This window comes from Kogia breviceps, chromosome 18 (genome assembly GCF_026419965.1).
Source record: "Kogia breviceps isolate mKogBre1 chromosome 18, mKogBre1 haplotype 1, whole genome shotgun sequence".
NCBI lineage: Eukaryota > Metazoa > Chordata > Mammalia > Artiodactyla > Physeteridae > Kogia > Kogia breviceps.
Window position 1 is genome coordinate 13,376,436 of NC_081327.1, and position 26,994 is coordinate 13,403,429.

General features: G+C 37.0%; 1 protein-coding gene across 5 annotated transcripts in view; it reads left to right on the forward strand.

The window, feature by feature from the left end:
- Nucleotides 1–26,792, forward strand: part of LOC131744941 (zinc finger protein 420) — a 39,493-nt gene extending 12,701 nt beyond the window's left edge. The window contains exons 5-7 of one of the 5 annotated variants that reach the window (XR_010837748.1): nt 12,816–14,342; nt 21,595–21,804; nt 26,716–26,792. Coding sequence is in view for 4 of the 5 variants with exons in the window: in XM_067019031.1 (XP_066875132.1) it covers nt 1,489–1,507; nt 12,816–14,746 (1,950 nt within the window). In the remaining variant the exon portion in view is untranslated. Of the gene's footprint in view, nt 1–1,377; nt 1,508–4,594; nt 4,680–12,815; nt 16,015–21,594; nt 21,805–26,715 lie in introns of those variants that run through there. The other 4 variants (XM_059045003.2, XM_067019032.1, XM_067019031.1 and 1 more) reach the window with 4 other exon arrangements.
- Nucleotides 26,793–26,994: the final 202 nt, after the last annotated feature.

Sequence of the window (26,994 nt, forward strand, 5' to 3'; positions counted from 1 at the left end):
CAGGATCTACCTTTGGAATGGCTGCTTTCTTTTCTGTTATTTCAAGGTTGTTTTTAAGTGATTAACTGAATTTCTTATTATTCTCCAAGGAATAGTTTCAAATTACTGGAAGTAGACATGGATGGTTTCATTGGGCACATTTATCTTCTCCAGCCTTCAAATATAATTGCCTGTCTTCCTTCCTGTCTTCCTTGATGAACAAAGGGAGAGAATTGAATTCTGGGATACTTGCAATATTGCCAGAAAAAACAGTCTATGATTCATTGTTACAATTTAGATCTGCCAAAGCAACTCTAAATATTTTTTTAATAGGTATAGAAATGTATGGTTTTTCTGACAACAGAAGAGCTTACATTATTTATATAGTGACAGTGTGGATCAATGCATTTCACTACCAATTCAAGTGAACACAATCCATTACAAAAAAAATTCTCTTATTTGTGTTTTGCAATTGAATATCACATTTTAAGAACTTTGTATTTTACACTGAATGAATATGCTAGAACCACCTTTTATTGGAAAATAGCTCAGGAAGAACCTGTGATTGTTGAAGAAAGTTAATTTTTTTTTTCCTGTAGCAATGTAAGGGACAGAGCCTATATCAATTAGAACTTTAATAAGTGATTTTCCCATCTAAATGATGACTTTAGTCTTTGGACTCTTCAAGTCGCCGATATTTAATTGTCTCTTGACCCTTCACTTCTCTTTTCCCCCTGTAACAACCCTTTTATGTAAACTTGGGAGTCAGTTCCTTTCCAGATTTTTTTTGTATTTAGACTTATATCACTTGTCTCCGTTTTTTAAAATGTACTCATTTATTCAAAATATATTTATATATTGAGGGGCCTATTCTATGCCAACGACTGTAGTAGGCATTGGAGAAATAATGATCTAAACAATGTTCCTATTCTGCTGAAACTTACATTCTTGTGGGAGAAATACAAAATAAATAAGGAAACAAAAATATATGTGTATGTGTGTGCATATTTATGTGCATATACTTATTTATTTAATAAATATAAAAATTGCAGGTAGCAATAAACAGTATGAATAAAGGTGAAGTAGAATAGGCAGAGAAAGAACTAAATGGGGAATGGGGGGTAGGTTATTTTAGATAGGCAGATTTTGGAGAAACCTCTCTAAGAAAGTAATATTTGAACAAAGACTTTACCAAAGTAAGGGCATGAGTCAGGCCAGTATCTGGAGGAACAGTATTCCAGGCAGTTGGAGTAGTAGGTGTAAAGGGCTTGGGCTGGGCATTAACTTTGTAGGAGGAACAGAAAAACATTATATTTAAAGAAAAGTGAATCATAGAGTAATAAGAAATAGGGGAATAGAAAAAAAGGAGTTGAAATTTTATTCTCTAAGGTGGTGCCCTCTGAATCCTGGCCGAAGCAAATGCAAATTCTCTCTGGAGGAAAGTAAGAGGGCTTTTAGAATTCTCACAAATTAATCAACAAAAGAGAGCTCACAAAGATCATCAAACCCATGAGGAAACAGGTCACAGGTGAGTTGACAGGTAATCTAAGGAAACAACAGATTGCATGGTAAAAGATTTAACATATTAGAATTTTTAAATGTAAATAAATATAAACTATTGGTGAAATCCTTAAAGAAATAAACTAAATTACAAAAATGAAAAGCAATAAAAGATTTTTATAAAGGAACAGATGTGAAAGAGAACTAAATTGAACATTTCTAAAGGTTCTGTTTAGTTCTTTTTAAAAATAATCGTTCTAAGGTTGATAAATTTGTATGAAAATTATTCTCTTTATAAAAAGACATCATGAAGTAAACGACAAGCTGTGAATTGGGTGAAGATAATTGCAATGCATATTGACAAGAATTAAGTTAGTATCTAGAATATAAAAAGCTCCTATGGATGGTTAAGAAAAAGGTAAATAACCTTTTTGAGAAATTGGTAAAAGACATTTATAGGCAGTTCAAGGAAAAGGAAATGCAAATAGCCAGTAATCATGAAAAACTGTTTAATCTCACTAGCAGTCAGGAAATGCAAATTAAAACCACAGTGAAATAATTGTTTCACACGCCCTAGATTGGCAAAAATTGAGAAGTATGTCAATACCAAGTGTTTACAACTTTTAAATACAGAAGTGCTGTATACCTCATTCATAAAAGCCAAAAAGTGGAATGACCCAAATGTCTATCAGCTGATGAATAGATGAGTAAAATTGGTATATCCTTACAATGGAATATTAGCAATAAAAAAGAATGAAGTTCTGATACATACTACAATACGGATGAACCTTGAAAACATGCTAAATGAACGAAGCCAGACACAAAGACTACATATTGTATGATTCCATTTATATGAAATGTCCACAATAGACAAATCCAGAGACAGGAAGTAGATAAGTGGTTGCCCAGCACTGGGGTGGGAGCTGGGAGGTGAGGGTGGATTGGAAAATGAAAATGGGGAAATTGAAAATGACTGCCAATAGGTATGGGGTTTATTTTTGAGGGGTTTATTTTTGAGGTGATAAAAATGTTATAAAATTTGATTGTGGTGATTATTGTACAACTATGAATATACTAAAAACTGTTGAATTGTATGTACTCTAAATGAATGAACTGTAGGTATATGAATTATATGTGAGTAGATCTGTTTTTTTAAGTGTTCTGTACCTTACTGATGTCAGTATCAATTGGCATAATCACTTTGGAAAAATATATAGAAATTATTTCTAAACTTTTAGAAAAGTATTTATTTATTTTTATTTATTTGGTTGCACCGGGTCTTAGTTGCGGCACACGGGATCTTCACTGTGGCAAGCAGGATCTTTAGTTGCAGCATGTGAAATCTTCTAGTTGTGGCATGCAGGCTCTTAGTTGCGGCATGCAGGATATAGTTCCCTGACCAAGGATGGAACCCAGGCCCCTTGCATTGGGAGTGTGGAGTCTTAACCACAGGACCACTAGAGAAGTCCCTATTTCTAAATTTATTTGCACTTTGGAAATAGCAGGAGTCCTTTTAAAAATTCCAGATCCCAGGCCACATCCCAGACCACTTAAGTCACAATCTATGGGCACGGGACAGAGATATTATTTTTTGAAGTTCCTTAGGTTGTTCAAATAAATGTTCAGACATGTTTGGTAACTACTGTAATATGATATTATCTGAGAATTTATTTTTAAAATTTAATTGTTATTGCCAGTATGCTTGGATTTATTTCTCTCCTATTTTATGCTTTTGGATTACTCTCTTGATCTTCTTTGCTTCCTTCTAAAATCTTTCCTTAATCAGGATGGGTACAGTTTTTATGTTTTTTGTTTTTTTTAAACTCCACTTCCTCCCTTGTTTAGTTTGGAAGATGTACACTATTTGTATGCTTTTACTGGTTATCATTAATTTTTTTATCACATGCATTTTATTCATCTTAATGCAAATGCAGTTTTGTAATTTGTTTGTTTGATTTTTCCGGTATGCGGGCCTCTCACTGTTGCGGCCTCTCCCGTTGTGAAGTGCAGGCTCCGGATGCGCAGGCTCAGCAGCCATGGCTCATGGGCCTAGCCGCTCCATGGCATGTGGGATCTTCCCGGACTGGGGCACAAACCCCTGTCCCCTGCATTGGCAGACGGACTCTCAACCACTGTGCCACCAGGGAAGCCCCTGTAGTTTTTTAAATTATAATGATGTTTGAAAAAATATACATTTTAAATGGAAATTAAATATTTTACTAGATATTGTTTTTATTAATAATAAAGCATAGTTATTCAAACCACATATAATATTTGGTCTGCATACATACTACTTTGTAGAGGTCTTGTAATAAACTATATGCCTCACTCTCATCCCTAGGATTTCAAGGCCAACAAGTTAAAAAACAGATATCAAGGACTGTGTCTACCTTGAAATAAATCAGTGGCTGCTGTGGCAGTGAGTTGAGGTTTATAGAGAGATGTGATATTTTCATCTCTATGCAAAATACATATTTTATTTTCACAAAATTCTTGTCAGACGTGTATATGACTTACTCTTTTTCTATACTTTGACCAACACTAGATATCATCACTTAAAAATATCTGTCAATTTGTAGATAAAAAATTGAATAACATATTGCTGTGATTACTGGTGAGTTTAAATATTTTGAGAGTATTTCTGCCTGTTTTGGTCATTTAATCATTATCATTATTGTTTGTGTCACTTAACAAGTACATACTTAAGAAATGCTATAGTTAATGTCTCCCTTCTCCCAGGACAATATAAAGAATCTTAGAATGTTTTAATTTTGGTTAATCTTTCCTATTTAATATGTTATTGTTGGCTAATATTTTAGTTCTGTTTTCTTTTAACCTCCCCAAATGGGCATTATTTTTGTTTTACAAAATGGCAATACTTGGTTGTAGATTTACTCACATGAATATCCTTTTATTTGCACACTATTCATCTTCCATCATACCTTCATACTGTGATCATTTTATTTATCATGAAATACATTAAGCAAGACCTATTGTTAGTAAATACTCTTCATTTATATTTCTGTTGTTGCAATATAACCTTGTTTCATCTTCATTCTTGCCTGATGATTTAACTGGGTATGGAATTCTATACTGACAATTATTTTTTTCTCAGCACTCTGAAGATATTATTCCACTGTCTTCTGGCTTCTGTTGTTGCTCTTGAGAAGTCTACCATCTGTCTCATTGTTGTTCCTTTTGTAAGTAATCTGTATTTTCTCTCTGGCTGTTTTATTTTTTTAAGATTTTAATATAATTGATTATATTGTTTTATTTCTAGAACTTTGTTATTTTCCCTCTCCCCTAGATCTTACTTTTCTTCTATATATTCTCTTCCTCATGGTTTTGATTTTATATTTTAATATATTTTAAGCATTTATATTACATATATCATTCAACAATTACAATTTCTGAGGAACCGGCCTAATTCTGCAGTTTCTTGCAAGCATAGGGGCTCTTGTGTAATGATGAATTATCCATAGCATTTTTTCTTCTTTTCACTGAGAGTCTAGGGCAAGACAAAAATGTACCTTGTCATTTTCCTTTGAGATCAGATGGATTTTTCTTTTCCTTTCTCTCTCTGAACTGTAGGCCTTGGACAGTTCTGATTTTGTGAAGAGGTTCAATGCTAGTCCTTGCCCTTTAGTGGGCCCAAGGCTTTTTGTCTCTTGGGTTTTTTTCATACCAGTAAGGTATAAACTTTTAGGCAATTGAAGAAGTCAACAAATGTCCTGAGAGTAGCTGTGACTTCAGAGCATGCTGACCTCTAGTATCTGATGATCTCTTCATTTTGCCCCCTTTCGATCTGCTTTATTTTCCTTTAAGCATGGCATACTTGTAAAGGGATATTTAATATAAATTGTCCAGTATTTCATGGTGTTTGGGGGAAATCTGATGTACCATTCACATATTTGCAATATTGAATCCTTCTATCTTTGAACATGCTATATCTAGTTTTTATGTCCTTCTGTAAAGTTTCATTGCCTTTTTAAAAGGTCTTGCACATTTCTTGTTAAGTAAATTCCTCAGTACTTTATAAATTTTGTTGATATTATAAATAGGAATATTTTGTTCTCAGACAAAAATCATATATATACATACATATATAGGTAGAGCAAAATATTTCTTTCTGTAAATTGATAATAACCTTATAGAAATATCTAATAGTTTTGTGATGGATCATGTTGGATTTCTAGGTAGATAATTTTGCTCTCTACATATAATGTATGATCCCTTTCTTTTCTCTTTGTACCATTTTGTGAAAACTAATCAGTAGGAGCTGAGTATTTGACTGTATCACAATTTGAAAACAATTATTGTCTTTTTTCAAACTTTATTGGGAGTGCTTCTAATGTTTAATTTAAAATTTTTTTATTAAGTATGTTTCTGTCGGTTTCTGGTAAATACCCTTAATTAGGTTAAGGAAGAGCCATTAGAGTTTTTAATAGATGGTCTTAAAATACATTTTCTGATGTTGAACTATTTCTGCATTTGTGGGGTAAACCTTATTTGATAATGATGTATTAGTCCTTAAATACACAGCTGGATTCTATGTTGCTAATATTTTCTTTTAAAAATTTACCTACGTTTGTTTGTGAGATTGGATTAGTTTTCCACAGACTGGATTGTTTGTGAGCTTTCTTTGTCCAGTTTTGTTACCTGAGTTCATTTAACTTTGTAAAATGACTTGGGTGGATTTCCATATTTTTTAATGTTCAACGACAGTTATATATGATCTTGCCAATAATACCATCAGTCATCAGTTGCCTTTTAGGAGCACAGACATTGAACTCAAAGTTTAAATTCTTAAACAGGTGGCCCAAATGGTCAGTTATTGAAATCAATCAAGATCTCTAAAACAAAGGAGCCTCAGTGTGGGGAGACAGCCTGATTCAGCCTTCCTCTTTATCTAATCATGTGCCTGGCAATGTGTTTATTGGATCCAGACATGGTTGAAGTGAATGCCTTGACAGTCAAAGCTTAAGTCATACTCTTGCATTACAAAAAAGAAAAAAAAAAGCCAACTGTAAGGCTTACACTATACGAAGGCATGGAGAAGAGTTGCAGAACTGTGCCCTCTCCAGGTGCACCACCCTTCTAGCACTTCAGTGTATTCACTGACCCAGAAGCTCTCTGAACCCCTTCTGTTAGGGTTTTTCATGAGGCTTCATTATGTAGGCATGATTGATTAACTCAGTGGCCATTAGCAATTAATTCAAATTCCAACCTCTCTCCCTTTTCCAGAGGTGGGGAGTGGCTGAAAGTTCCAATGCTTTAATTACATGGTTGGTTCCCCTGGCAACCAGCTCCTGTCCTTGGGGGCTTTCCAAAACTCACCTCATTAACATAAACTTATGTGGTTGAAAGGGACATGTTATGAATAACTAAAAACATTCTTTTTACCTTTATCACTCAGGAAATTCTGAGAGTTTAAGGAACTTTCTCCCAGAAAACAGGGACAAAGTCCAAATATACTGCTTCTTATTATATCACAATAGTATAGTCCTCTACTTTGACTGTGGATTTATCAGTTTCTCTTTGTATGGCTATCAATTTTTGCTTATTTACTTCAGAGCTAAGTTGTTAGTTGCCTTAGGCCATGACTGTTCTGATTCCTCTGATTGCCTGACTCTAAGTTGATTGCCCCGAGCTGATTTCACTGGAAACTGATAAAGAACTTCTACAAACTTAAACTTCATCAATCTACCTCCCTGCACCCATACTCATTCTGCCTCTTTTCCTATTATCATAGATGACTTTCTGTGCCTTTATCTAAGGCCAGTACCTCATATACTAAATGCCAGTCCTACTCATCTGTTTGAGGACATTGTTGAAGTGATTTCTCTCTTAGTCTCCTGAAACATCAGCTTGTCTATATCTGTTATAATCGTTTTTATCAGCATATTACCAAACTCAGGTTAGGCTATTCACCACTCGAAAGCTAATACTTGAAAGATAAGTGTTGGTTAGAAAAGAAAAGGTTGCTTTATTCAGGAGGCTTGCAACCTGGAGAGAAGGAGGAATTGTGTCCCAGAACCAACTGAAGATTCTGCTTGACCATGAACGTTTTTAAAGGGACAAAAGGGGAAACAATCTCAGTTAATCATTAAGGTAGGGGGTCAGATTCCTCGTCATTTTCCATTATGTGCAGACTTACTGACTCTTGTGATCTTCCTTTAGATGCTGTCTTGTTCATGTAGTTTGCTCGTGGGATTACTGAAGGGAAGGCTGGGGAAAGGATCTAGTCATCTGTTAATTACTTATTCTTCATTTCTGCTTCTTTAAGGAAAGAATCAACAGATTAGGCAGGGCATTGTGTGAACAGTAGATTTCAAAGGTGTGATTGGGCTGGAGGTTAGTTAAGCATGGGGGCATCTGGTATAAAAGTTAGTTAAAATATAGCTTTGCTGAAGTGACAAGGCAAAAGGCCTTCTGCAAAGTGCTGGTTCCTGCAAAGAGTTGTTTCCTGCAGAGAGCTACTTACAAGCACACAAACATGTAACTTCGCTCATCTTAAAAGGAAAAACAAAACAGACACAAATCTCTGAACACATATTTTCCTCTTGCTACAGCCCCATTTCTCTGCTACTTGCTAAAACAAAACTTCTCAAAAGAATTTTCCATGCTCCCTACCTCCAGCTCTTCTCCCATGCTCTCTTAAATCTACTTCAATTAAAATTTATCCCCATTTCTCCACCAAAACTATCTTGTGAAGATCACTAGTATCCTCCATATCACTAAAGACTTTGTTAAATTAGAAGTCACCATTTACCTCATCTTTCAGCATGTGACATAATTGATCATTCTTCCTTAAAACACTTTCTTCACTTGGCTTCTTGGAGTCCACACTCTCCTAATTTTTCTCCATCTTCCTTGTCATTGGCTGCTGCTGCTGCTTTTTTTTTTTTTTTGGCTGCTCCTTCTTAATCTCCTTTGCTAGTTTCTTCTCATCCACCTGACCTCTAAATGTTGAAGTGCCCGAGGGCTCAATCCTCAAACTTCCCTTATCTTTTCTTCCCTTCTCTTCCCATCTCTTCTGTATCCAAAGGTTCCCTGGATGATTTCATCAAATCCCATAGTTTCAAGCGTCATCTATTTGTCGACAATTCCCAAATTTATAAATCTTATCCATGTATGTCCCCAGAACCCCATATACGCCTGTCTACTCAACATCTTTACCATGTAAAGTCCAAAACCAAATAGTTCAAAACCAAACTCTAGATATTCTCTTCCAAACCTTCTACTATAATAAGAAGTTCTCAGTAAACAGCACATTTATTGTTCTGGATGCTCAGGCAAAATACTTAAGAGTTTTCTTTGACTTTTCTCTTTTATATTGCATGTCCAATCCATCATCAAATCCTCTTCATTATACCTTCAGAATATATCCAGAATGCAATGACATCTCACTTTCTCCACTCCTTCCTCCACACTTTAGCCTGAGCCATGTGGATTATTGCTATAGCCTCCTAACTTCTATCCACCTAGCTTCTGTATTTTCCCACTGACTATCTTTTTTTAAAAATTTAAACAAAACAATCAGAAGGATCATTTTTAAGCAAAGTCAGATTTTGTCATGCTGCTTCTCACAACCTTCCAATGACTCCCCATCTCAGAGTAAAAGATTTCTTAAAATTGCTAAGACTAAGATTTCCTTGTCTTTTTCCTTTGACTCCAGAGGAATTTTTTCCTCCCTCTGAACTGTAGGCTTTGGATGGTTCCAATTTTGTGAAGAGATTAATTTATAACCCCTGACCTATTATTGGTCCAAGGCCTTGTCTCTTGGATTTTTTTTTTAATCATTAAGATTCAAATGTAGGCCATTGAAGACAGCAAATGTCCTGAAGATAGCTGTGGCTTCAAAACATGTTTACCTCTGTAGTTTCTGTTTTTTATTTCATTGTGTCCCTTGTGGATCTTCTTTACTTTCTTTTATGCTTGGCTTACTTTTAGAAAGGGGTTTGTCATGTTTTATCCAAATTTTGTTGTGTGTTCTTCAGGAAATCTGATGCACCATTACATATCAAGTGTATCCACTGTCACAGTCATAATATACAACAGTTGCATTACACCCTTAAAATCCCTCATGCTGTCTCTTTGTCATCAAATCCTTTCTCCCTCCAACCTATGAAAACTGACCTATTTTCAGTCCTACAGTTTTGCCTTTTCCAGAATATTATACAAATGAGAATCGAAATTTATAGCCTTTGGGGTCTGGCTTTTTTCACTTAGTAAAATATATTTAAGATTTATCTATAATTGCATAAATCAATAGTTTGTTTCTGTTTATTGCTGAGTATTGTTCCATTGCATGGAAATACCAGAGTTTGTTGATTTACTCACCTTTTGAGGGACATCTGGGTTTCCATTTTTTTGGCGATTATGAATAAAGCTACTGTAATTTTTGGTGTACAGATGTTTATCTGGATATAAGTGTAAATACCTATGATTGCTGGATCATATGCTGCGTATATGTTTATCTTTATAAGAAACAACCAAACTTTTTCATCATGGTTGTACTGTTTTGCATTCCCATTACGTAATGTATGAGAATTTTGTTTGTGTTCTTTTTCTTGATCTATATGTCCATCCAATCTACTCTTTTTAAAATAGAATACCAGGAACTTTATCACTCCAGACTCTTTCCCTTATATTGGATAATTGCTTTGTTTGCTCTCCAACATCCCCAGCATTCTGTAAGATTACAGAAGCCTTTTGTTATGTCTTTGACCTGAAGCAGTGCCTGAGAAATGATAAAAGATATTCTTATGGGATGAACAAATAGAATTGCCTTGGATAGAAGAGTAAATAAGAAAAGACATGGGAGGGCATAAAGAAACAAAACAGGGTGAAGTAAAAATAAGTAAACAAAAGCAACTTGGTATTTTAATTGGTAAGGATAGGGAGAACTAAAGAAGATAACCATGGTTAGTACCTAGGAAGTAGTATGCAAGAGGCTAGGCAGTTGGAGAGGTATATGTTCACTTTTTGCATTTTTATCTTAGATATAGTATGGATGGATGTACTTTTGTTTGCATCTGTAGTGAGGTATTGGGGAAGACACAGATCAGTGGTTTCCAGGCATCTGCCCCTAGGGTGAAGAGAGATCTACTGCAAAGGGATGGCACAAGAGTATCTAGGAATAATAGAACTGTTGTTGTTTATCATTACTGTGGTGGTGGATACATAACTACAGCCCTCATAGGTCCATTTCTTTTGTCTTTTTTCTCCTGATTTTTAGTTAAGTTGTCTTGTATCCTCATTCACCTGGTCAATTTTTATTGAGAGCTAGACACTGTAAAGAGAAATTATAAAAGCAATTTTAAGCCTTCATCTTCAGTGAAGATTTAGGTTTGCTTATGGCAAGTGATCTTGAATAACCTCAGTCCAGATATCTGAGTTTGAGATGATTCAAATATGATTCATACTTCAGACCCTGCCCAGACTGGTCTACTGTTTCTCCCTATTCCTCATTGTAGCCCTCTGGGCTCCCAACCCAAAGTATGAAGAATTTATGTTGAGCCTTGTTCTCCAATTATTGTCACCCAAGACCCATGAAATGGTCCAAAACACTGTTTAGTTCTCCACATCTCACTTGCCTTTTCTAGAATTGTAAGACCTCCCCAAATGGAAAAGTAGGCCCAAATGTTGGGCTTATTTCCCTGAGATTTCATATTTTCAACTTTTAGCCCACCAACTCTTTATTCTTTTTTTTTTTTTTTTTGCGTTACGTAGGCCTCTCACTGTTGTAGGCTCTCCCGTTGCGGAGCGCAGGCTCCGGACGCACAGGCTCAGCGGCCATGGCTCACCGGCCCAGCCGCTCTGCGGCATGTGGGATCTTCCCGGATCGGGGCACGAACCCGTGTCCCCTGCATCGGCAGGCAGACTCAACCACTGCGCCACCAGGGAAGCCCAACTCTTTATTCTTATATGAATTCTCTAATGCCTTCAGTCAGGTGCCATTTTATATCTTGTCCAATTTGTATAATTGCTCTCATCATTAGAAAGGTTCATTTAAATTACCTAGTCTTCTGTTACCAGAAATAGATGTTTAAGATTCGGGAACTGGCATTTAAATTGAGACCTTAGGATGAGAATTGGCTTATATAGAGTATCTCATTCAGAGCAGTCCAGAGACGTAGGACAGGCTCTAGGTAGTTGTAAGTTGAAATAGGCTTTGTGATTTTCAGAACTAAAAGGAATCTAATATGTTTGGCAAATAGTGAGCAAAGCTGAGAAGGCTCATGGGGAATCAGATACTTAGGTAGGAACCATGGAGAGCTTCCTCAAAGTCATGGAAGGCATTTGGATTTTATTTTAGAAGTTTAATTTGGAAGCTATTTAAAAATTTTAGGCAAAGATAGTTAATCATAATCTGAATTTGATCAGAATCTGTTAGTGGAAAGCATTAAAACTAGAGATTTCCAAGCTCTTTTTTCCGATTCACTAGATTCAGATTCAGTTAGTTTTGTGTGGATATTTGGGAATCTTTAAGGTCCCTAGGTGATTTTGATCCCCACCAAAATTTGAGAACTACTGACCTAAAAGGTTTTCTTAATCTCTTCCCTTATCTTCTTTTTTTAAATTAATTAATTTATTTGTTTTTGGCTGTGTTGGGTCTTTGTTGCTGCGCAAGGGCTTTCTCTAGTTGCAGCGAGTGGGAGCTACTCTTTGTTGTGGTGTGTAGGCTTCTCATTACAGTGGCTTCTCTTGTTGCGGAGCATGGGCTCTAGGCACGTGGGCTTCAGTAGTTGTGGCTCATGGGCTCTAGAGCGCAGGCTGAATAGTTGTGCATGGGCTTAGTTGTTCCACAGCATGTGGGATCTTCCCAGACCAGGAATCAAACCTGTGTCCCCTGCATTGGCAGGTGGATTCTTAACCACTGCACCACCAGGGAAGTCCCTTCCCTTATCTTCTAAGTATAGTTTTCATTATTCTCTGACCACTCATGTGCCCTTTATACATATTAATATATGAAATCACTCTAAGCTAATGTTTTTTCAAACTCTGGGTAGCAACACATTACTGCAGCATGAAATCAGTTTAGTGGTTTTTGACTTTTTGTGTGAGAGAGAGAAGGTGGGGTGGAGAGAGAAAGATGACTAGAATAGTGTAGTATAGAACAGAAAACAGAATAGGTATTGTTTTATGAAACTTTGCATGTATCAGGTTGTGATGTGAAAGGTATGTAGTACACAATATTTGAAAAACTGAGGTAAGCCAGTTATTTCCTATGGATATTATTTCCATATATATTTTTTCACATATAGTCTTTTCTACTGTGGAAGGTCTTTTGAAATGACAAAAGAAATTTTTGATGTTCTCTTATTTTTCAGACTTGCCTTCAAGGGGTGCAAACAAGGACTTAACTCCAAAAGAGGATACTTATGAAATAGAATTATCCCAATGGGAAATGAGTGCCAGGCTTGAAAACTGTGATCTTGAGGAGTCCAATTCCAGAGATTATTTGGAAGTCAAAGGCACATTGGAAAAGCAACAAGAAAATCAGGAGGAATATTTCAGTCAAGGGATGATCATATATGAAAAAATGTCTATTTTCAATCAGCATACTTATTTATCTCAACTTCCCAGGTGTCATTCTACTGAGAAACCCTATAAATGTAAGGAATGTGGGAAGGCTTTTAGACGAGCCTCACACCTAACTCAACATCAGAGTATTCATACTGGTGAAAAACCCTATGAATGTAAGCAATGTGGGAAGGCCTTTAGTCGTGATTCACAACTCAGTCTTCATCAGAGACTTCATACTGGTGAGAAACCCTATGCATGCAAGGAATGTGGGAAAGCCTTTACTCAGAGCTCACAACTTATTTTACATCATAGGATTCATACTGGTGAAAAACCATATAAATGTGAAGAATGCGGGAAAGCCTTTATTCGAAGCTCACAACTCACCCGACATCAAAAAGTCCATACTGGGGAGAAACCTTATGAATGTAAAGAATGTGGGAAGGCCTTTACTCAGAACTCACAACTTACTCTGCACCAGAGACTTCATACTGGTGAGAAACTCTATGAATGTAAAGAATGTAGAAAGGTCTTTACGCAGCTCTCACAACTTATTCTTCATAAGAGAATTCATACTGGTGAAAAACCCTATGAATGTAAGGAATGTGGCAAAGCTTTTATTTGTGGCTCACAGCTTTCTCAACATCAGAAAATTCATAATGGGGAAAAGCCATATGAATGTCAGGAATGTGGAAAGGCTTTTATTCGTGGCTCATTACTTATGCAACATCAGAGGATTCATACTGGTGAAAAACCCTATAAATGTGAAGAATGTGGGAAGGCCTTTATCCGTGGCTCACAGCTTACTCAACACCAGAGAATTCATACCAATGAGAAGCCCTATGAATGTAAGGAATGTGGAAAGACCTTTAGTCATGGCTCACAACTTACTCAACATCAGAGAATTCATACTGGCGAGAAACCCTATCAGTGTAAGGAATGTGGAAAGGCCTTTAATCGTGGCTCCCTCCTTACTCGACATCAAAGGATTCATACTGGTGAAAAACCCTATGAGTGTAAAGAATGTGGAAAGACATTTAGTCGTGGCTCAGAACTTACTCAACATGAGAGAATTCACACTGGTGAGAAACCCTATGAGTGTAATGAATGTGGGAAGTCTTTTATTCGTGGCTCACAGCTTACTCAACATCAGAGAATTCATACTGGTGAGAAACCCTATGAATGTAAAGAATGTAGAATGGCCTTTACGCAGAGTTCACATCTTTCTCAACATCAGAGACTTCATACTGGTGAGAAACCCTACATATGTAATGAATGTGGGAAGGCCTTTGCTCGTGGCTTACTACTTATACAGCATCAGAGAATTCATACAGGTGAGAAACCATATCAGTGTAAGGAATGTGGGAAGGCCTTTATTCGTGGTTCACAACTTACTCAACATCAGCGAATTCACACTGGAGAGAAACCCTATGAATGCAAGGAATGTGGGAAGGCCTTTAGTCACGGTTCTCAACTTACTCTACATCAGAGAATCCATACTGGTGAGAAACCCTATGAATGCAAAGAGTGTAGAAAAGCCTTTACTCAGAGCTCACATCTTTCTCGACATCAGAGAGTTCATACTGGTGAGAAACCATATCAGTGTAAGGAATGTGGGAAGGCCTTTACCCGTGGTTCACAACTAACTCAACATCAAAGGGTTCATATCAGTGAGAAATCTTTTGAATATAAGGAATGTGAAATAGACTTCAGTCATGGCTCACAAGTTTATATATGAATTATCTGATGCTTGTGACTAATATAGAGAGCCTTCTCTGGTCATTAATTCATTATCATCAAAGAATTCTTAAAATGTGAATATGTAAACACATTTGCTTCATAAAGTTCAGCATCAGTGAATTTGTATGGGGGAAAGATAATGATAATGTAATCCATGTAGAAAAACCTACTAAACTTCAGCAAATTATAATAGAGAATAATTCTGTTAATGTAAATATAGGAAGACTTTTAGCCATGGCATATGTCTTTTTCAACATTATCTTGACTCAGTTGATTTCCTTTGTGACATTTAACATGATAATTAACCACTGCTTTGGTTTAATCAATTATCAGATAGACCTAAGGCTAATAATTCCTCATAAGATTCTTGGAAGTATTATGTAAGTTATTACATAATAAAGTTCTTAGGACAGTGCCTTCAACATAGCATATCACAGATATAAGCTATCATTATGACTCATGTTATCTTAGAGAATTTGCATGAAAGGAGGACATTTATTAGTATAATGAATGTTGAGAATCTTTCATTAACATTTAACCCTGATTTTTGGAGTGGGGGGGCACTGTATGCTATAATGAATATGAGAAAGCTTTCATTCACATCTCATCCCGTATGCTGTATGAGGAAATTCATAGTGTAAAAAAAAAACACCTGTACATTTAACAATCAGTGGATTGTTGAAGAGGTGTGAATTGTAACAAAGTCCAAAAGCTTATATTTTCTACCATCTCTGACCACAGTTCAAGAATGTTACTTAGAAATTTAAAAAAAATTGGATAGCCAAAATAAATCTTTATAGTAGGAAATTTTATAAAACTTGAATGCACAGCTTTTGAATTAAACTAAAAAACTGACATTATAGACTATTTTGCAATGAAAACTGATAAGAATCTGTCAGAGACTGCTGTTTCCCTACCCAGTATTCATTTTCCCTTCTTCAGTAATAGAATTCTTGGCTGAAACGCTATCTCAGCCTCCCTTGCAGATCCACAAGATTTAAGTGGTATTTGTATGAATAGGACATTTAAGAAATCCTTATTTCCTCTCTGCACTTTCTTTGTTTCCATGCCTACAATGTGGATATTTAATCTGCACCTCTGGCAATTTTATGGGGACTTTGAGAATGGTATCTGGGTATTAAGGATGTTGGAGCGGAAATACAGAACACGTCTACACCTATGCTGATTTTATGAAACAGCCATACCAATTCGGGTCTGCCTGCCTTCTGTATTTCTTTATATAAAATTAAACTTCTTATTTGTTGATGCTGTTGTCATTTTGTTATTGACATCAATAATTTTTATGGATATAAAAGTCTGTACCTGGAAGTGGAGTGCTGTGGGTAAAAGAAATCTGAAATATGGCATTGACTTAGGGCAATGGAGAATGAGGATCTGCTCATTTTAGGCTAGGAAACTGAAATGAGCAGACTCCTTACCATCTTACAAGGAAGATCTTGTACCAATTAAGGCTGTAATGTTAGGGGAAATGGAAGGAGTGATTCAGAATGTGTGTGTTGGATGTTTCTTGCTGCTTTCAGTAATGTCCTGTGAAAGAGATGAATTTAGTGTAGAGTTAGCTACAGAGAGGCTGCTAGCAGAGATTGAAAGTGACATTGCTTTGTTAAGAGATGCTGTGTCAGGCCTGCAGGTGCTCAATCCAGGTTGATGGTAAATTCACAATTTTGAAACTTGTGGGATTCAAAACACCAAACTGATTCTCTACCCCCAAAGCCACTTATAGTGATTTAAAGTAGCAGTCTGAACAAAAAATGAGACCATTGCCCCAACCATGCAAAGGCAGTGAGCCTCCTAGCAAAGATGACTTTAAAATGCTTTCCCCACCCAAGTCTGTCATTCTAAAATTAGTTATATTTATTAAGTATTTACTGTATTCCAGCTACTATCATAGGTGTTTAGGATATACTGTATTAATGAGCAATTCTTGCAGGAGGAGATGGAATAATAATAAATTGTAGAATACGTTAGAACAAATGGTATGGGGGGGAAAGGTCATTCAAAATGAGTTGAGGGGCTTCCCTGGTGGCGCAGTGGTTGAGAGTCCGCCTGCCGATGCAGGGGACGCGGGTTCGTGCCCCGGTCCAGGAAGATCCCACATGCTGCGGAGCGGCTTGGCCCATGAGCCATGGCTGCTAAGCCTGTGCATCCGGAGCTTGTGCTCCGCAACGGGAGAGGCCACAACAGTAAGAGGCCCATATACCACAAAAAAAAAAAAAAAAGAGAGAGATTCAAAAGGAGTTGAGAGGAATATGAATGATAATATTTGTTGCTGTATGAAATAAAATGATCAGCGTAGACCATGGAGAAGGAAAGATTTGAGTCAAGATTTGAAGGTATGAAGGAGTAAGTCTGCGGTTATCTAAGGGAAGAGCATACCAGACAGAGGAAAAAGCTAGAGCAAAGGCTTCACAATGGGACTATGCTGGTGTATTTGAGGAATATCAGGGAAGCTGTTGTAGAGGTCTGTGCAAGGAGATGATTGATAGAGGAGGTCAGATAACAGGGCCATATCTTGTAGGGCCTTGTAAGTCATTGTGAGCATTTTGGATTTTATTCGGAGGCAAATGGGCAACCCTTGGAGAGTTTTGAGCAGAGGACATGATCTGACATGCTACTATTGTGTTAAAACAAACAAACAAAAAAACTAAGTGGGTAGGAGGCTATGGCATTAATTCAGATGAAAGATGATGGTGGCTCAGACCAGGATGGTAACAGTGGTAAGAAGTGGTTGGATTATAGATATATGGTAAATGTGATGGAGCAGGCAAGATTTGTTTAGGGACTAGATGTCACTTGTGAGAGGAAGATAAAAGTCCAGGGTGACATTAACTCAAAGGTTTTGGTTCCAAGCAACTGGAAAGATGTGTTCCCATCAGCTGAGATATGGAAAGCTACAGTTCCATCAGTTTTGTGGGAGAAGACTGGGAATTCAGTTTTGAACGTATTTGAAATGTCTTTTAGACACAAAATGATAATGTTGAGTGGGCACTTGGTTGTTCTAGCTTGTACTATGGTAGAGATTATATTAATTTTGTAGTTATTGCCTATACTTATTTAAAATGAGGCAGGCTAAGATTTTTAAGGACCTACATGTAAATGAGAGCAGAAGAATAGCAAAGACTGATCCACAGTGTGTTCCAACATTGAGTTCAAGGATAAAAGGACAGACCAGCAAAAGACGCTAAGGAAGACCATGAGATGGAAGGAAAACAGAGTCTGACATTACAGAAGCCAAATGAAAGTGAGTCAAAGGAAGGATGGTCAATGGTATCAGATACCATTGTCAGGTTACATAATTGTGCAAGGCTTGAGAATTGGCTACTGGATGTAGCAATATTGATGTTACTGTTGAACTTGAAAAGAGCAGAGTTATTTTTGGTGTCTTTGTTTTAGAGTGATTGAAGTGAAAGCCTGATAAGAATAGAAATTGGATACACTGTTCGGAGATGTTTTGCTGCAAAAGAAAGCAAAGAAGTATGTTAATAGTGTAGCAGTAGGAATAGGAGTGTTTTTGTTTGTTTTCAGGATGGGAGAATTAATAGCAATTCTGTATGCTGATTGGAATAATCCAGTAAACCGGGCGGGTGGGGGCGGGGCGGCAGCGAGTGGATGATTCAGGACAAAGAAGTGAGAATTACTGGAGCAATGACCTTATATAGGTAGAGGGGTAAGATGAGTGGATGGAAGGATTAGTTTTTTAGGTGATACCATGGGAGGCTTATTCCTGGCAATAAAATGGCAGGATATGGGGTGCAGATGCTGGGAAGTGAGTTAATGACATAGAAGAAGTCTTGGGAAGTGTTCTGATTCCTTCAGTGCTTTCATGAAGTGGTAAGCAAGGTTAGCTGAAAGTATGGGAGGTGAGAAGTTTGGGGTTTAAAAGAAAAGAGAGGAAATAGCCACTAAAATGAGATATTTTACGTACAGTATAATTAATGCCTGGGAACTTTAAAAGGCTAGAAAACTGAAAGAGCAAGGGGGCCAGTAAGCAAAATAAATCATCAGGCTTAAAACTGTATTTACCCAACGATCTTTGGCATTGTAATTAAACAATAGCAAGTAGTTTGAAAGCTTCCTGAGGGAAAGCTTTGAGGGAGATGTTCTGTTAATGAAACCCTATCCTAGCCTGAAAAAGCCTATGACTCAAATTCCCCAAACAGTCCCCAGTCTATGGTACAAATCCATCAGGAAGTGACCTATTTATGTAAATTGTCCATATGAAACTACATATGTTATGAAAATATATATATAACTCGAATGTAGTCTTTTTCCATTTGTTTATTTAAAATACATAAACTATGTATATTTTAAATGTGCCTTGCTTTTACACTTAACATGTTTTGGCAATTGTTCAAGTTTCTATTGCTGCATAATGACTGCCCCAAACTTGTCTTAAAATACAACAATCATTTATTTAGCTCACACATCTACAAAAATTTGCACAGGGCTTGGCAGCAACAGTTTATCTCAAATGGGGTGGCTTGAAAGCTACGAGTCACTTGATGGCTGAAGTCTAGAATCATCAAAAGACTCACTTGCTCACATGCCTGGCAGTTGATTCGACAACTAGACTGCAGGATGGTCAGCCACAATACCTACATGTGATATCTCTATGTGGCTGCTTAACATGATGACGGGTTCCAAGAGTGTGTCCCAAAGAAGATAGAAGTGCATGTAATTTTTATGATCTAGCCTCAAATCACATAACATCATTGTGTCGTACTCCTTTGGATGAGGCAGTTACAACTCAGTGAAAGAAGTGTCACAAAATAAGAGCTGTAGAATAGGATATGTTGTGGCCATTATTTGGAAAATACAATATGCCATAAAGATGTTTGCAGGGGACTTCCCTGGTGGCGCAGTGGTTAAGACTCCGAGCTCCCAATGCAGGGGGCCTGGATTCGATCCCTGGTCAGGGAACTAGATGCAACATGCATGCCACAACCAAGAGTTTGCATGCCACAACTAAGGAGCTGGCAAACCGCAATTAAGGAGCCCACTGGCCACAACTAAGGAGCCCACCGGCTGCAGCTAAGAAGCAGGCGAGCCACAACTAAGGAGCCCACCTGCCGCAACTAAGACCCAGTGCAACCAAATAAATAAATAAAAAGATGCTTCCATACCTAGCCTTGGAAGTCACATAATTTCACTTCTGCCATTCTCTATTGCTTTAAGCAGCTACACCTTTTTAAATTTTCTGAAGCACTTATTTTTTATTATTGAAATGTAGTTGACATACAATAAATATGTTGTTTCAGGTGTACTATATAGTGATTTTATAGTGATTTGCATACATTATGAAATGATCACCATGATAAATCTAGTAACGTCCATCCCCATGCAAAGTTATTACAATATTATTGACCATATTCTTTATGTTGTGTATTGCATTTCCATGGCTTATTTTATAACTGGAGACTTGTACCTCTTTATCCCCTTCACCTATCGCCCTGCCCCAAACACCCCTTCTCTCCTCTGGCAACCACCCATTTGTTCTCTGTATCTATGAGTGTTTTCATTTTGTTTGTTTTTTAGATTCTACATATAAGTAAGACCATATGGTATTTGTCTTATTTCACTGAGCATAATACCCTTTGGATCCATTCATGTTATCAAAAAATGGCAAGATTTCATTTTTTATGACTAATATTCCATAGAATATATATACCACATATCCTTTATCCATTCATCTATCAATGGACACTTAGGTTGCTTCCATATCTTAGCTTGTAAATAATGCTGCAGTGAACAACCAGGAGCATATACCTTTTTGAAATAGTGGTTTTGTTTTCTTTGGGTAAATACCCAGGAGGAAATTGCTGGATCATATGGCAGTTCTAGTTTTAACTTTTGGAGGACCTTCCATACTGTTTTCCGTAGTAGCTGCATCAATTTACAGTCCCACCAACAATGCACAAGGGTCCCCTTTTCTTCACATTCTTGCCAACATTTGCTATTTGTTGTCTTTTTGATGATAGCTATTCTGACGGGTGTGGGGTGGTAACTCATTGCAGTTTTGATTTGCATTTCCCTGATGATTAGTGATGTTGAGCATCTTGTCATATGTCTATTGGCCATCTGTATGTCTTCTTTGGAAAAATGTCTATTCAGGTCCTCTGCCCATTTTTTAATTAGGTCGTTTGTTTTTTTGATGTTGAGTTGTATGTGTTCTTTGTATATTTTGGGTATTTACCCCTTATTGGATATATTATTTGCAAATATTTTCTCACATTCAGTAGGCTGCCCTTTTGTTTTGTTGATAGTTTCCTTCACTGTGCAAAAGCTTTTTAATTTGATGTAGTCCCATTTGTTTTATTTTGGCTTTTGTTCCCTTGCATGAAGAGACAGATCAGAAAAAATATTACTAAGATCAATGTCAAGGATCATACTAGGCAGGCATATTTTGATGGGAGAGTGTCATGTTTTAAGAAAGCATATAAGATGGGATATATTTCAGTGGGCATTCCTGGAAAATATATTTTGTCCCTGAGAGCTTCTCGGATATGAAGAGTTGTGTTCTTATGGTGGCATATTATTCTTATATATTATTCTTTTGTTGATGTACCATAATTCTGACAGAATTCCAAAATTCTCATTTTCCTCCTGGGCACCTGGCTACCCAGCTCGATAACAAATTTCCCATTCTCTCCTACCAGTTATGGTCCTGTGACTCAGTGAAACATTATCAGAAGTGATATGCAATTTCCCTCTCATTTGCTCAAAGATTAATTTCTATAAGAGTATAGAAATAAATCCTAATGCATCATTAATTCCAGTTAAGGTAAATATTTAATGTGGCTATTAAAGGATATATTTTACTTCCAGTTCTAGATCAAGATGGAGTATAAAGAAATATCAAACTGTGGTAGAAGAGTAACCGCAAGATGTAAAAGAACTCTGAAGAGTACCCAAAGGCTGAGCGAGAATATCAAAGAAAAGATAAATTTTGAAGGTGGGCCCCATCTCTAACTCTGGGGTTCAGTTCAAGTTTCACAGAAGGTGTGGTTTCAGCCCACTGGATGGTGGAGAATTTTGGTGGGTTTCCAGGGCCAGAGCTGATCTATAGTCATTGAACAAACAGGAAACAAACCTTTGGGACACAACTGAATTGCAACTGGTATAGTTGAGGTGCTGGTACAAGATTTTGAGAACACGGTGTCTGCATTGAAAGGGCCATGGGAAACTGCCGGGGCATAAGTGACCCACAGCTTGTGTGTGGGCACCTAGGGAGAGTCAGAAGCTGCTGTGGCCCAAGGACTACAGTTCACATTATCTGCATCAGGAAGTTAGTCTGTTGGCCTTGGCTGGGCTGCAGAGTTCCAAGAGACTATGCTCTCTAGGTACATGGCTGGGGCAGAACAGCACTGAATGTTCTCACATACCCACACTACTAAACACTCATACAGGAGGGGCAAGAAAAAGCAAAACACTGCACACCAGGTCCAGTAAGAGAAGCCTATTGAAAAGCTCAACATCATGCTCACTCTAAACGAGAAAATGCTTAGAAGCCAGTCCATTATAGTACAGCAGGTACTGAAAGTTAAATTTGGAGCTGTGAGGCAATAAATTGATAACTGGCACAAGGGTGGATGAATATCTCCAAAATGCAAACTCCTTTCAGTCAGAAAAACTCAAATAAGTGAGTTGAAAAGTGTAAAAATCCATACGCATTTTACAGAAAAGAAAACCTAAATTATCAATAAACATAAGAAAAATTGTTCCTCCTCATTAGTAATCAGGGATGTGAACCAGAACTACACAGACACCTGCTCACAAATGTCTATTGGCAAAAATAAAGTTGGCAAATGTCAAGAGTTGGTGAGGATTTGGAGAAATGGTAATTTCATCTGCTGGTGAGAGTGAAAATCATAACTACTTTGGAAACATAGGTAATACCTATTAGCTTTAAAGATGCATATGCCCAATGACTTAGTATATAGACATATTAAGCATATAGATATAGAGTAGATATATCCCCTATAGAAAACTTACACAGATATACCAGAATGTAAATACAAGTATGGTCCTAGTGACATTGTTCATTTTACTTTTATTTTAGTCTTAGAACTATATAACATTCTACCCACTAACAGCATAATATACATTATTTTAAGGACTCAGAGCATTCACCAAGATAGATTGTATGCTGGGTCATAAAAAAACATCAAAAGATTTAAAAGAATTGAAATCATATAGATATGTTCTCTGACCATAATGGAATCAAACTAGAATCAATAAAAACAAAACAATAAGAAAACATCAAACACTTGGAAATTAATCCACAGACTTAAATAATTCATGGGTCAAAGAGGAAGTTTCAAGGGAAATAAAAAATGTATTGAACCGTAAAATTGAAAGTCCACAAATATTCATATCAGCTTTGTTTGAAATAGCCAAAAACTGAAAACAATTCAGATGTCCTTTAGCAAGTGACTGGTTAAAAAAAACATGGTACATCTACACCATGGAATAATAATCAACAATTAAAACTTTAAAACAAAGAATGAACTATTGACACACACAGCAACTTGGATGAATCTCCAGGGAATTATGCTGATTGGAAAGAAAAAAACAATCTCAATAGGTAACATATGATTCCATTTATATAACATACTTGAAATACTAAAATTATATGATGTAGAAAAGATTAGTGGGTGCCAGAGATTAAGGATGGGGGAATGAAAGAACAGGAGGGATGTGGGTGGTTATAAAAGGACAATGCAATAGATTCTTGTGATGAACTCTTCTATATTTTGACAAACTTGGTGGATACACAAACCTACATGTGATAAAATTGTATAGAACTAAACACACAGAGACATGTAGATACACACACAAATGAGTACAAGTAAAACTGAGAAAATCTAAATATCATCAGATTATATCAATGTCAATATCCTGGTTGTGATATTGCCTTATAATTTTGCAAGATGTTATTTTGAGGAAAATTGGGTAAACCATTGGATATGTATAATATGTAATAATATATAATAAGTATATTAAATGCTGACTTTCAGTCATTTTACTGAAGTTTTCCCAGTAAACTTTTTTAAAATATAAATTTATTTATTTATTTATTTATTATTTATTTTTGGCTGCATTTGGTCTTTGCTACTGCGCGCGGGCTTTCTCTACTTGCGGCGAGTGGGAGCTACTCTTTGTTGTGGTGCGCAGGCATCTCACTGCAGTGGCTTCTCTTGTTGCGGAGCTCGGGCTCTAGGCGCAGGGGCTTCAGTAGTTGTGGCTCGTGCACTCTAGAGCACAGGCTCAGTAGTTGTGGCGCACTGGCTTATTTGCCCCACGGCATGTGGTATCTTCCCTGACCAGGGCTCCAACCCATGTCCTCTGCATTGGCAGGCAGATGCTTAACCACTGTGCCACCAGGGAAACCCTCCCAGTAAACTCCTGATTGGATGTAGCTTACCCTCTCCTAGATTCCTCCAGAAGGATTATGGGAATGCATACATATTGAAAACTATTTTTCTATGGCCTTGTACTGGAAGGAAAACTTGGCTGGATACAAAATCCTTGGTCCACACTACCTCTTGAGTTTTTAAAAAATTTTGTCCCATCTTTGCATTTCTTTTTAGTTTTCGAGAAGTGTAATGTCACTACCCTCTCCTCCCAAATGGAGAAACTAATAAAAACCTATGATTATGCTAGAATTTTGAGAATATTTGCTTTACATTTCTAACTAGTTTCACTATTTTATTTTATGTATCTATTTATTTTTGGCCTCACTGCGAGGCATGCAGGATCTTAGTTCCCCAACCAAGGATCAAACCCAGGCCCCCTGCAGTGGAAGCATGGAGTTCTAACCACTGGACAGCCAGGGAATTCCCTAGTTTCACTATTTTATATTTTTACATTTTACACTCTTCTGGCCTCACCAATTAAACTATGATATGCTTTAGAACTAATTCATATCTTTTATCTCTCTTTCCATACTGCTGGTCATAATATCTGGTACCAAAAAAAAAATGTAGCCAATATTGTTTTACTCAATCCAAATAAATACGTTTTTAAAAAAGATACAAGTTGGGACTTCCTCAGTGGTTCAGTGGGTAAGACTCTGCGCTCCCAGTTCAGGGGGCCTGGGTTCGATCCCTGGTCAGGGAACTAGATCCCACATGCCAGCCACAACTAAGAAATCTGCAACTCTGCGTGCCGCAACTTAAGACCTGGCGCAGCCAAAATAAATAAATAAATATTTTTAAAAAAAATATCTCCCATTAAAAAAAATGATACATGTTAATGGTGTGTGGAGAGATATTTCTTAAAACTTTGCTAATTCTTTGAAATTTAAAAATATATGTATCTCTAGAATTAAATATATAAAAAGGCAATTTCCATTGGTAAATAAGAATTTATTATAAAAACGTATTTAAGAATGTATTTGATGGGAAATCCCTGGCAGTCCAGTGGTTAGGACTCAGTGCTTTCATTGATGTGGGTCTGAGTTTGATCCCTGGTCAGGGAACTAAGATCCCACCAGCCACACGGCAGAGCCAAAAGAAAAAGAAAAAAAAGAATGTATTTGATGAAATAAAATTTATATTTTAAGGCAGGAGAAGAAATTTTAAACAAAAAATTCTTTCTCTCTCTGTCCATTTGGGCCATCTTCCCCCCTCCATAATGTGCAGTGTGCATCTGCTTTGTATTTAGTTTAATTTTTAGTAGTATATGACTGATTCTCTTTTTTCCATTTCTGTATATTTTTAGTTACTTTCTTAGTGTTGGCCTTGGGGATTACAATTAACAACTTAAATTTTACAACATAGTTTGAATAATACCAATTTAGTCTCACTAGTATACAGTCTGCTCCTGTACATCTCTTTTCCCCCTCTTTATATTATTGTCACAGGTTATACCTTTATACATTGTGTATCCATTAACATAAATTTATTCTTTTTTATGCTTTGCTGTTAAGTCATAGAGAAAAAATAGGGGTTCCAACCAAGTACAATAATACTGGTTTTTATATTTTCCTATGTATTTATGACTTCAAGTTACTATCTACTGTCCTTTCATTTTAGACTAAAGCATTTCTTATAAGGAAGGTATTGAGAGTTTAGCTAAACTATTTCATAATATTGCTGCCTTGGCATCCATTTTGTGTAGTCAAGTGACCTGCAAGGGCCTTGAATTAACACTAGCTCTCCCACCAAGCACATGCCATAAGTACCCAGAAAGTCAGAAGTAAATGTAAGTTCCTGGTAGGACCACCCCCCCCATGGCCTATGTAATAAACAGACTCCCCTGCCTCCTAGGGCCTTCCCCTTGTGTTCTCCTTTGATAAGACCTCCACAAAGCTTACTGAAACTCCATTCTTTTTGGTTTGAATCAACCAATCTGGCCTTAGCATGGGAACCCCAAAATACTGTACCCATAGACCATAATAAAGGCATGTGCCCTACATCCTGCTGTGCTCTCTGCCTGCACCCTTGACCTCCCCGCATGGCCCCTTGAGGTGTGCTGTGTACCTCCTCCAGGACCTGTGAGTAATAAACTTCTCTATTTCAATTCCTTTGTGACCTTTTTTTCAACTGCAGTTCACCATCCAACACCCTGGGGCTCTTAAGTAGCCCCAAACGTTAATTTAACGAACTCACAACAGAAGGTCTGCTAGTAAACTCCTTCAGTTTTTATCTGGGAATATCTTAATTTCTTCTTCATTCTTTTTAAAAATATTTACTTATTTATTTACTTCACTGCTCTGGGTCTTAGCTGAGGCATGCGGGATCATCGTTGCAGTACGTGGCTCTTAGTTGTAGCATGCGGTATGTAGTTCCTTGATCAGAGATCGAACCTGGGCCCTCTGCATTGGGAGCACAGAGTCTTAGCCACTGGACTACCAGGGAAGTCCCCTCTTCTTCATTCTTGAAAAATAATTTTGCTAGCTATAGAACAACTTGTCAATATTTTGTTTTTGTTTTTCTCTTTCAGGATGTTAACTATACCATCTCACTGTCTTTCACGGTTTCTGATAAGAAACGAGCTGTTAATCTTATTGAAGCTCCCTGGTATGTGACAAATTGATTACCTCTCGCTGCTTTCAATGTTCTGTCTTTTCTTCGCTTTTCAGTAATTTAAATATTACATGTCTCAGTGTGGACCCCTTTGAGCTTATCCTGCTTGCAGCTTATTGAGAGTCTTGGATGTATATATTTCATTTCTTCATCATGTTTGGGGAGATTTTGGCAGTCATTTCTTCAAATATTTTTC